Genomic DNA, 12734 nt, shown 5'->3' on the forward strand with positions numbered 1-12734 from the left:
GCTCTTTAGAAATTTCAAGTGATCAACAGCACTTATACAAGTAGTCAGAGATATGATCAAAAGACTCCTTGTGAATTACCAAAAAAAGAAAAAATCAGGAGATTTGGTGATATCCCATGCAAATAAAAAGATTAAAACTGGAAAGATAGATGGATTTCTCAAAAAAAAAAAAAAAAAAAAAAAAAAAAAAAAAAAAAAAAACCAAAAAAAAACCAAAAAAAAAAAAAACCTGTTAAAATGCATTTCTGAAGTACCAGTGCTAGGAATTTTGCCTAAGCAAAGAATTACCTTGGTGAGCTGGGTCTATTAAAAGTGCTCCTCAATATTTTAGAATCTTTTCATTCTTACATAGAAAATGAAGCTATTTACAGATAGGAAGTTAATGCAGTGGGAAACTTAATATGGTTTTGTAATTTCCATATTACAAAAGGGGGAAAGAATGTAGAGTATTTCTGATGTATTGAATCCTAGAAATTGAGACTTCTTGATAGGTTAAATGCTCAATGTCACTTGTGTAGCAAGGCAGTGTTGAGTAAGGTAGAGTTCTTTGGCTGCTGTATCTGCTGTGGGCTCTTTGCCCAGTAACAGAGTAACACTACAATCTAATAACTTTTTTCTAAAGAGCCATTCACAGTTGTGTCTAGTTGGAATGATTTATTTTTAAACACTAGATGGCTCACTGACTGCTTTGGTAGCTGGCTATTGCTTTCAATGTATGTCCATAAATCTCCAAATGTCTAAACAAGGATGTCCTAAACGTAGGTTTTCTCAGGGGTAAATTTACTCACTAACCTCAGTGGCTTTGTCTAAATCTAGGCTTTCTGAAAGAGTTCTAAAGAACACTTTGATTAGCCAAAAGAGATGAATTTGATCTGCTCAGTAAATTCTGGTAGGGTTTTTTGTACTGGAATATTTCCTTAAGTTTAGGCAGAGCAGTGCTTTTTGGTTTATTGTTTGTTTGTTTGGGGGTTTTGTTGGGTTTTTTTCTTGTCTGCTTGGCTTGCGGAATCCACGCATTGTAATTTCCTAGGAAGCAATTAAATAGATGTACCTGAGTAGAATGGGAGTTAGGAGAATGGGAGGAAATTTTTGTAAAAAAAACCCCAACAACACATCTGATGTTCATTGGCATACAATAATAAATATTATTAGAAGGTAGTGTCTACTGTCTGGATTATCTTCCTGTCATACTAGCTAGGGGTTGATGAGCTATAGGGTAATCAGAGTCATTTCTGCTACCAAATCACACATACGTTTATGATACAATATGACTGAAGTTTCAATCCATGGGGAAAAACTAAAGGCAAGTTCTGATTACGTCTAGAACATCTTGTAGCATCACATGCTTTGTGACTGTTGTGGCTGTACTGAACAGGTATGCAGTTGTTCCTGTCTTCCCTTCTTGGTAACTCTGATACCCGTGACAATCTGACTTGGGAAATCAATCAAAGCAAAATTGATACTCAAAACAAGAATATCACTTGCAAAGGTTTCTGTTTCCTGAACTGACTTGGTTTGGGAATAGATGACCACTGTATTTCTTACACAAGAGAAGCATCATAGATGTGCTAGAAGAAAAAGGATGGAAAAAGGATACCGACATCTGACGTAGTGTAGTGTTGGTAGTGGCTTGAGCAATTATAATGTTGTTATAATACTACATCTTTAGGCCCTTTGATTCAGGCCACTTAATTACAAGTTTAGTTTATTAAAAAAAAAAAAAAAAAAAAAAAACCCACCCTTTTGTGTGTGGTGTACCCTGATTAAGATTAAGGAAATGAAAAGATTCTGATGTGATTGCATGAGAAAATAAGCTTTGACAAAGCTTAGGATTTAGCCTCCCGAAATCTCTGAGAATTTGTATGTTGATATCTAATGCTGAGCTTGCAGGTCTGGGATATGATGGCAGGGCAGAATAAGTCTTTGTTGTATGATAGGCAAAATGACCAGGAAATTTCAATTGGTAAATTAGAAAATATGCTGTGGACAAATGATTGGTTTCATGCAGTCTTGATTCTTGTAGCCTGGGATTGGGAAGAACCCATAGTCATAAAGCTGGCCAGTTGGCTGCCTATTGCCAGTTCTGCTTTGAGACAAAAAGCCCCATCCTGGGAGAGTTCCTAAGCCATTCTGCAATGAATGGGCACAGGTCCTGCCATCCAGCATATCGCTGCCAGTCATGGCCTGAGACCATTTCCACAGGGCCTTTGACTTGTTGCCTTTCAGCTGAGATCTGACACTGGGCTAATCTTTTGGTTGAAAATACTCAGATATTAACTGCTGTTGCCAATTTTTGTATTTGTGAAGCTGGGCCTGTAGTGTAGACTAACATCTGTGAATTTTTCTGCAGAATAGATGCACATTTTTTCTCCCATTAATAGTGGAGAAATGTTTATTCTCATGAGTATGGCAGTATTGTAGAAAATCTGTTGTCATTTATTATAGTATGGCTTAATGCAGATTTTTAATTGACATAATTTCTCTGAGGTTTGAGCAAAGGAAAGAGGAAAGGAGAAAGTGCAGGATTACTATTATCAGCATGTCCCAAGGCTGCTGCTTTTAAATTTAGGATTGTAACTGTTATTTAACAAAATTATCCTTGACACTCAAGGCCTCAAGAAGAGATCTGAAAGCAAGGACAGAGCAGTGTTGTCATCTGACAGCCTGAAGCAGTATCTCTGAAAAGGTCTGAAATTGTCACTTTTTGTCTAGAAGATAACCTCTGGCATTCCCAGCACTACTCTGCCTTGTGGAAGAGGGGACGAGGGACAGCAATGAGGCAAAATCTTTCCTTCTGTTGCATAAAGTAATGCTGCTTGTGGTGACCTTTAAAGAAGACTATTCCTGAGCAGGTGTTAAAACTGGTGGTTGCCAAGGGGAGGTGTTGGACCTGCTGGAGTGGCAGTGGTTTGTCACCAGGCTGCAGAGCTGTGTGCATTCTTCTCACCACATGTTTGGGGAGGTGCTCATGGGCTCCTGGACATGCACCTGGACTACGCTGAAAAAGGACAGTTCACACCAGATGTATCTGGTGATGGTAGTGGAGAGTGTGAGCTATTCTTGAGTCAACCCACTCCCCTGACTTCTGTGTGGATGCTCCCTGCTCTTACCACAGCACTGCTGTGCTGGGCTCTGCAAGGCTGTTTCCCGAAGCAGTATTTATCTGTGGTGCACCTCTTCTTGTGCGAAGTATGATTTGGTGGTGATATGTTAAGTTGTGTAAGTTTTCATCTCTTTGTGCAAAATGACACATGAAAGTAGCTACAGATGCATTTATAGTCATAAAAGATTGCATCGTAAAAACCTCAAAACATTTTCTAGGTGTTCTGCCTGCCCACTTTACCATCCTTCTATTGTTACTAGCTGTGCTGAGTTTGAACCAGCTAGTTTTATGCAAGCAGGTCTCTGCCAGAATCTGAAAACTACTGTAAGCTTTATGTTCACCTTAAAGAATCTAAAGGTTCTAGGGGGAAAACCTTATTTAAAAATGTTAATTCCCTCAGTTTCTGAGATATATGCTTAAGGGAAGTGAAATCTCAATTTAATTTATATATGACACAATAAATTCCCTTCCTAAAAATTAATTATTTTTGATTGTGTATTGACCATAAGCTTGCAGGTAAGAGAAGTGGAGAGGACAGTCCTGTAATTCTTACAGCAGCCACCCCACTGCCACCTGGAAAACAGTGCCACTGTTACTCTTTATTGAATATTTCATATATCTAATACATACAGCAGGAATTTGGTTAAGAATTGAATTAAATGTTTTTAATATTGAGAATATTCTCAAGTTAGTGTTTGCTGTGGCTTCTTGCTAAATCAACATTATAATCCTGCTTTCGTTTCCCTACAGATGATGAAGCATGCCTGGGATAATTATAAGCGTTACGCATGGGGATTAAATGAACTGAAACCCATATCTAAGCAAGGACATTCAAGCAATTTATTTGGTGAGTAGAGTGTATTTTTGTGCTTAGTGACGTTAGCATAAAACGGTAAATCAGCTGAAAAGCTTATAAGTGATAAACATGTTTTCTTACTGGTCCCTGTCATGCAGTATGATGTTTCTTGCTTCTGTTATGTGTAAAAAATAACAGTAAATGAAGGTGCTTTCTGTGACTTTTATAGATTAGTGTCTGAATGAGAATAAATGGAGCATGGCATTGCTGCATGATAAAAATATAGTTTTGCTGCAATAAATACTGTCCTGTCTTAAACATTTACTATGGAAATCATTGGTGCCACATTCAATAAGCAGGCAACTAAACGGGAGGGGGTGGAGAAGAGGAGAAATCATATACAAGGAACAAACAATACTCTCTATACTCATGAAGGTAGCTAAAGCTGTGTGGAGTTCTTAGGCATTTATTTCCATTTCTTATAAAAATTTGTTGATTTGTACCAGACTCCCTTATCAGGCTTTCTTTTTCATTAATATAACTGTTGTTTGCACCTCTAAATATTGTACAGGAGATGTTAAATAAAGCACAAGTTGTTATCAGTGTAGAACAAATATGGGACTGAAAAGTTCCAGTAGGAGAGGCACACTGCAGAAATCCAGTGTGATGAGGCAAGACTTCCTCAGTGTCCAAGTGGGACTTGTGGCTGAAGAGAAAGAGCATTCTGAGGAAGCATAAATACAGTCCTATGAATGGTCATTATCTTCAGTTTTGCAGAAAAATGAAGAATTAAACTGTTTGACACCAATTTTTCTATTCAAATAGCTTGTTTTCCAAACAGAAAGCTGAAAAAAATCACTAATTTCTATAGCTGAGACAAAATAAATACATTATTTTGATATTAACAGGAACTTACTTTGTTGAATGTTTGCAAAAGATAGCTTGAAGTGGAAACATTTCCTAAAACACCCTAAATAGAGCACTTATCAAATCCCCAACTATATTTGGAGGTTGCTTAGAGACAGCAGTTGTGATTACAGAAATAAGTTGGAAAGTACAACATCTACATTGATCTTGCTGCACTGCTTGGCTACGCCAAGGAAACATAAAAAATGTTAATAATTATTATCTAGTTAGTTATTGGACTACTTTTTGAGTTCTTGAAACCGGAGTAGTTTGAGTTAACTTCAAGGTTGAGTCATCATGCTTCTGTTTCCTTCTCTTCTCTAAAAATGAAAGTTATTTATTGTCTTCAGGAGAATAATAGTTGTGTGATTTAATATATTTGAGGAACTATTTAATGGAATTCTGTTTTCTCGCAGTACAACAAAATATCATAAAACTTCTCAAAAATTAAAACATCTAATGTAGTTTCATTTGAAATCAGAAGTGGTATAAAAAATTCTAAGTTTTGAGTTAATAATAATGCATGGATTTGCAGAAAATCTGTAGATGGGAAGTTCTTAAGCAGGAGTTCTGTGGATGTTGCATAAGTCTAAGTCACTTCAGGCACAAGTCTCTGTGAAACAGAACAAGTGTTGAATTGAAAAATAAAACTGTATTTAAAGGAGTAAGAGCCTGAGTCAGTCTAAATGCAGATCAGTTTCTCATCATGGTCACCTGGTATGTGATCGTCTTGCTGAGGAGCTTTCCTTAGAAACATTGTCAATCTTATTGATCTTGGTGCAAATCAAAATAAACATTAGGTCTCTTTCTGCTGAATTGCTTTACAGAATACCAAAGAGCAGCGTATCTGCAAGCAGGTCTGCCTCATAAGTTACCCTTGCCCAAATCCATAACTACCTTTTGTTCTTTACAAACAAAACGTTTCCTTATCCTCCTTGTTTCTTATTAAAAAAAAAAAAAAAAATTGCAAATGGTTGACTAATTTAAGGTAATTCTGAATTGTATTAGTGGAGAATAGGTTACCTTCAGCTCTGTGTCCTGTGAATTTCCTCCCAACCTTCAGAAATCAAGTAAGACCTTCAGTTCACTGTCATCCATCATAACTATCTCCAGTTTACCAAGACTGTCTTTTCTTGCTGCCAGGTCTCAATTGTTTTAAAAATACAAGTTGCAAATCATCTTGGTATCAGTAAAATACAGCATATTTCATTAGGCACTGTTTGATTTTAAACACTTCTCCTCCTTTGAATTAATTGCTGCATTTACATTGCTTTGCATATACTGGGAGTGGCTGTTATGGGATAAAGACTTTTAGTATCTCACTGCGAGGAGCAGCAGAGTCCAGTGCTGTGTGGTGCTTTATGGTGTATAAGTTACAGTACAGCTCTCCTGACACGGAAGTGGAGAGTTGTTTTCAAATGAAACTGCTTCTAAGCTTATTTTTGGAAATGTAAATGCATGGCTCCTTTCAATCTCCATTTTGCAGGTAGATTATAATGACTGCTGTGTCTTGAAGGCAAGTCATAACTGTCATGCTCTGTTTCTCAGAAGGACAAAAGTAAGATGGTTTTTGAGAGGTATAATTACACATGGATGTGGCTTAGGCAATAACATCATGAAATACAGACACTATACCAGGGCTAGGAAAAGAGGAAAATGGCAATTGGGATGTTGATAGGAGAAAGGGTAGGGTAGGGACAACTGGTGGTTCTAATTTTGGGGGAAGGCAAAGAACCCTGCTTTAGCACCTTGTACAAATTACTAGTAGTAGAGCTATTCTCTAGCTGAAGATTTCTTATTGAACTTGGAAAAGACTTTTTTTTTTTTTTGTCCTAAACTCAGGCCATGAAAACAAATTGTGATATCAAGGAACTGCCTTGGTCTTGCTGGTGTTCTGCAGGCAGTTTGTGTGTAAGGGTGTATGTGATAAGCTGAGAAAGTCTTTAGACTGGCAGACTGTAGATATATTCATGTTGCTTTCTCTCATGTGCACACCAGGAATAATATACTTTTAGAGAAACACTGAAACATTTCTTCTCGAAACCAGTGCCACATATACGCCTCTGACATGACAATGTCTTTCCAGCACATTCATGCAATGTTTTTATTTCCTTTGTACTCGCCATGTTAGGTTTCACCATGTTATAGCAACTGTTTGAAAAGACAGAAATATTCTTATTGGTTTAATTACATGAAGTATACAACTGTTTCTAGATTAATTAAATAAATTGGAGTAGCTCAGCATCTGTTTGCACCATGTCTGTCCATTAGCAAAACAGGGCATATCTCCTGGTATGACTTCTTCCATGAGTACTATTTCTTCTCTGACCATTCCTAGTAGAAAATAGGCCGTGAGTAAGTGCTGTTACTTTTTAATACTTTAACCTTTATGTTTCAGGTTTGAAAATGTTCAGCTAACAATGTTAGCTGAAGCAGAGATCTATTAATCTATTAATCGATTATTAATCTATTAATCTTCCTATTGTGAAAGTGGAAAAATCACAGTTTTGCTTTTTTTGTCATAGCATTCTACCAGCAGCCCCTCAAACTAGGAGCTATTCCTCTTTAAGCCTTCTGAACTAATTTTGAAACTAATGAGTGTTGCTGCACTAGCAGAGAACTCTTTCTAGAAGTGTTTTCTGCACTTAAATGACTGTAACTAAAGGGCTTTTTAAATTGTTTGAAGCTGTGTTTCATGTGCAGTATTGCCAGTTTGATATTGTAACTTGTAGGCATGGTATAATTAATCTCTGCAAGTGAAAAAGGACCTTTTCTGGAGGCAAAAAGGGAGGTATTTAATAAATACTCACAATCTGCAAATCCCAAAGTACTATAATTTAGTAAGATCCTGCTCCTCCCACTTTGAACTGTTTTTTGTCATTTCATTTATGGAGTGTTGAGGTGTATGAATATTTTTAAAGCCTGCCAAAATTTATATCCAAAACTGTCTTGGCAGTGTATAGCAATGTGTATTTTCAAACTCTAAGTTTATTAATATAGCCTAGGCAATTATTGTATATGTGTTTAAACAATACATTAATTTAAATTGAAAGGATTCAAAATCTTCCCCCCACCCCAGTGTTGTTTGTCTTCACTGTTCCTGCTGTATTCCTTGAAATTTTGTGTTTTGGTATGGGGCTTTAGTTTTGGAAGTAAGCCTGACATCTATCTCAACTAAATTAACTTGTGTAAAGAATAACATTAGCAGATATATGGATGAGCTACTCAACACAGCATTTTGGAGAGGAGGTCATGTTGCACTACAAAGGCAAGTGTATTGTCTTTTTAGATTTCTAAAAAACATTTTTCAGGTTACTACTGGCCTCTCACAGGAATCTGTTACTGCCACACTCTCAAATTACTCATCCCAATGCTGAAAAATCAAATAACCAGATTTGGCAGTGCAAATAAGTTACTTGGGGTAGCTCTGACAGTAGCAAACTGCAAACAGTTCCACAAACCCAGAAGGATTTCCCAACAGGTGATAACTGCACTTAGAAATAGAAAATGTTCCTTATTTAAACTGGCACTTAGTGAAACAGGAGATATGAGTTAATACACAGAATGAGCAGACTTGAGCTCATAGTAAGTAGTAAAGCTTGACAACTTTCCAGAAAAATATGTGAGGGTCCATAAAAAGTGGCATAAATGGGATGAACAAGGATTTATTATTCCTTATGGGGAGTGATAGCCTTTGTAAGGGATGGGTGGAGATAGCAAATTACTAGACAGCAGGTTCAAACAAAAGAAGGTGGTTCATAACAAAACATGTCGCTGAGCTGCACAGTGCCAGAAGCGTGGTGGATGCCAAAGGCTTCTGCAGGAAGCACAGAGATAAGCAATGAAGGAAAAATTATTTCAACTTTATCAAATTCAAAGACACCAGAGCTGGCTCTAAAATGCACAGATGTATAAAATACTGGAGATTTAGAAGAGCGTTCTAGAAATATCACTATATTGTTTCATGTTACAGATACGAAAAACTGGATTTGTTAAAAATTGACTTAAGCTTTCTTTCCCCACTCTGACCAGGTGTGAATAGTCACTCAAATTAAAAGTGTTAATATTGCTGAGGGTTTGCCAGTACTTAAGTCAAGAGTTTTGTGTTTTGGCATAGCACACTTTAATAATTAATCACTCTTGACACTTTAAATTGCTAATGATATTGCATAGGAACCTTTTCAGTGAACTTTAAATAAAGGAAAACACTGTTCTAAGATATGAGTTAGCTTTTGAAGCAATGCTCCAAGAAACCTACAGCACAAGTCAAAATGTTACTTTAGTCCAACCTGTGTGTATTCTCGAATGCCAAGCTTGGTGTGCAAAGGATGGGAGGAAATTTTAAACTGTTAAGTGCACCAACATGCATTGACTCTGAAGTATTCTATTTCGGATTCTTCTGGTCATATTTAAAAGCCTGGCCTTGACAAGTGAGAACTTATTTTGGTACATGCTCCAAAGGGTTTGGCCATAAGCCAGGTGTGGTTCTTAAGCAATATGGCCATATAAGCTCAGCCACAGAGCTGTGCTAATAAGGTTGTCATTCACATCCAGAGCAGTTCTCCCTGCAGTGGCATCCTGGAAACTCATACAAAGTTATTCATCCTCTGATCACTCTTCTTATTCTGCTCTTGCTGCCCAGTCCTGAGATGCTACTGCATTCTCTAATGTGATCTCTTCTTTTATTTGCATGCACATACACTGGCACTGTTAGATATTAAAAAGCATGCAGTTTAAATGGGCTGACTGTGCATTACCCTGAGGAGATATAGGCTACCTGTGCTTTTAATAAGCTGTTGTAGTTAATAGTCCACAAATCTTATTAGCAATATGCTCTTTTTTGTTTTCTTCCAGATCATTGCTTAAGATTTAAAGTGTTAAACTGGAAAGGAAGTTATGTAGATGTTTCTCGATTGTCTGCTGGAAATTTCGTGTTGACTGATTTCTTTTGCATTCTTTTGAGTTAATAATAGGCTATTCCATGTGTTCTGTATTAATCCCTTGGAGTAAATGATGCTGTAAAAAGGAGAGATAAAAATAAAGGGTTAACAACAGAAGTAAAATGGAGTATATATGAGTACTTGGTCTGGAGGTTTTGGTAGAGACTAATAATTCTTCATTTTGGTAGGCTTGTACATCTGGTTATCTCTTTTGTCAAAATTACTCCCTTTGAGCTTACATTTTATGAGTTTTAAGTTCATTTTCTCTACTTTGAGTGTGTATATATATTTTTTTTTAATTATCTGCAAAATTTATCTGTATTTACCTGAGGTCTATGAATTTTATCCAAGTATTGTGTGTGATATCTTCCTCCTGCCTAGGGCAGCTGTGAAACTCTACCATGGTGACTGCAACTTGGCTCACACTCTGTAACACAGTGCTCACTGTTAGTCAAATTTGTAGCAGTACTGTAGATGTATAGGAAAACAGTCCTCTTGTCCAAATATTCTTTGTCACGAGTGTGTACTGTAATTGCCTAGCAATAATCTTTGCTTCTTGTTGACCATGACTGCTGTGTAATTCCTTGGGAATGTTGTGTAGGAACGAAAAACAGTGATAACTGTATTAAATAATCTATATGCTGTGCTTTGAGAAGCATAGCTTATATAGGCTTGTGAAATATTTGGTCTTATCCTATAATAAGGAATGTTCATTTAATTTCTTTGCACTCCTTCCCCCAACCCCACCACTGGTTTGTCTGACTGGTTATTAATGAGCTGTTCAGCATCACAATTTCCATACTACTCTCAAGTTTAAGTTATTCTGTTGGCTGACTGAGCATAAACTGCAGTTGTTCACAAGTCATAATTCTGGCCTCTAAACTGACTTTGTTCTTTTGTCTTTTATCAAGAACTCAGAAGTACAGCTGTTTGAGACAAACTTCACTAAGTGTTACATTAATTGTTTTATTCTGTTTTTTGGATCCTTCAGAATAATCGCAGAAATCATTTCAAATAAAGTAAGATCTGCTTGAGATTCTAGCACTTTTTCAGTCTCTGCTCTAAGCAGGCCACATATGCCAGATAATAAATAGGTGACTCTAAGGGCAATTTCTCAATAAGTTTTCTCCTTATTTTCTCCTCTTTTTCTTCTGACTTAGTAGTGTGTTGCAGCTCAAGTACTAATCCTTAAAATTGAAAGCTTAACTGTTTAGTGGTGGTGTTAGTTGTATTACAAGAGGATTATCACAAAGAATGTCTTTGCATGGTGAGCCTATCACAATCCACTGAAGCAAGTCAGGTTATAGATGATTTTGCTGTAAGTAGAGCTCAGTTGTAAAGGTTCACTAGGAACTGCTTTTATTGTATGGAGTTACCAGACATCTCCAGAGCTTTGGCAGTAGTGATCTTAAGCAGATGTCCTCCAGCAGTTTTCCACTCTCACTTTCTCACAAGCTCAGAAAAAATATAAGTTGCTTAGCCAAGTTTGAAGGAATACTTTTCCTTTAATATTAGAGAAGGGCAGCCAAGTTCCAAATAAGCTCTTGGAGGATATTATGTTTTTCTTACCAAAGTATGCTGCAGTTTTAATAGTGGAATATCTGGGGGAAAAAGTAGAGATTCCTTCAGAGTAGGAAAGTGGCATTCCAAAAATGGGTGGTATAAACAGCTGCTAAAATAGAGCAAGTATCTGATTCTGTTAAATGTACCAAATAACTGTTGTAACAACCTCAAATACTATTTTGCTTAAGATGGTGGAAATGGAAAATTATTTTTTACCTGGAACCTTAATTTAAGGAAATTATGAGGAAATTATGTCAATCCTGCTATATAGAGCTCTCCAATTGCCTCTCTGTTTTATATGGAAGCAGAAACTCATGATGGCAGTAACACTTTATATTGACTGATACAGTAGCTTTCTTTCTTAAATATGAAAAATTGAATTCTGATATTTGATAAGTTTATAAAATTAAGTTTACTTTTTCATCAGGTATTTCAGAGACAAAATGATAATCAAGTTCCTTAATTAGTTGTAGCTACTATCTTGTTATTCCCCTGGTACAATCAATTCCGAAATGTGTAGTCAGCTATTCACCTGACTCATCAGCCCTGCTGAGGGAGACAGGGATTGGACATAATTACTTTCTCTGTTGATTGCAACCTAAATTATTTTGTAATTCTAAATGTTTCCTTCTGTATCAGAGTCTTCTCTAAAATATAACAGTGGTCTTTATTTCATTATGAAAACTGCGGGAGCCAAGTTAGGAAGTGAAAGTCTTAGTAGAGTGGTCAAAATTGAATTTTTGACATTATCCCATAAATAGGAATTGAAACTCTTCCTAGATAAAAATGGTGTTTTGAAAAGGTCAAGGTAAATTTGAAGTAAGCATGGGAAAGTATTTTGAGTGACTGTGTTTTCTTGAACCCCACCATCCGCATTAACCTTTCAGTACAGGATGATGAACATTTAATCCATTCCAAAGCCAACATACTGATGATATTTCATCTTGTAGTGTTAGGTCAAGGCTAGCTCTTACCCATCTCTGTAACAGAGGTAGAAAGGTGCCATTTTTGCTCTGTAAACCAGTGCCTTGCTCTAAAAACCAGTGCCTTGCAGCCCCTCCTGAGCTGACAAATCCATGTGTGCAAGTTTGCTTTGTCTCCCCCAGTGCTGTCTTGTGCAGACTGTACTTCTTAAAGGGCTTTCCTAACTAAAATGGGATCAGTACTCACCAGCTTCTTAAAGCATTACGTATCTTTTTGAGTATAAAAACAAAAAAGCAGCTGATTGTTTTCATTACAAACTGGAAGAAACAGGAATTTCTCAGTTACCGAGATTTACTGGGTTTTATGTCATTTTACGGTGAACTGTTCTATCAGTGGTTTAAAATGCAAAATTATGGCTGAAAATGCAGTGCATTAGAACAGGTCTTCAAAAAGTTCATTAGTGGAGGAAATACTTAAATATTATGATGTTTGTTGTGGCATG

At 36.7% G+C, this 12734-nt stretch overlaps 1 protein-coding gene across 1 annotated transcript in view; it reads left to right on the forward strand.

Annotated features, from left to right (window-relative positions):
* MAN1A1 (mannosidase alpha class 1A member 1) overlaps positions 1 to 12734 on the forward strand; it is a 138187-nt gene that overhangs the window by 33145 nt on the left and 92308 nt on the right. The window contains exon 2 of the mRNA XM_053973272.1: positions 3854 to 3950. Within this exon, the coding sequence (XP_053829247.1) occupies positions 3854 to 3950 (97 nt within the window). The remainder of the gene's footprint in view (positions 1 to 3853; positions 3951 to 12734) is intronic.

Source organism: Vidua macroura, chromosome 3 (assembly GCF_024509145.1).
Source record: "Vidua macroura isolate BioBank_ID:100142 chromosome 3, ASM2450914v1, whole genome shotgun sequence".
In the NCBI taxonomy this organism is placed as follows: domain Eukaryota; kingdom Metazoa; phylum Chordata; class Aves; order Passeriformes; family Viduidae; genus Vidua; species Vidua macroura.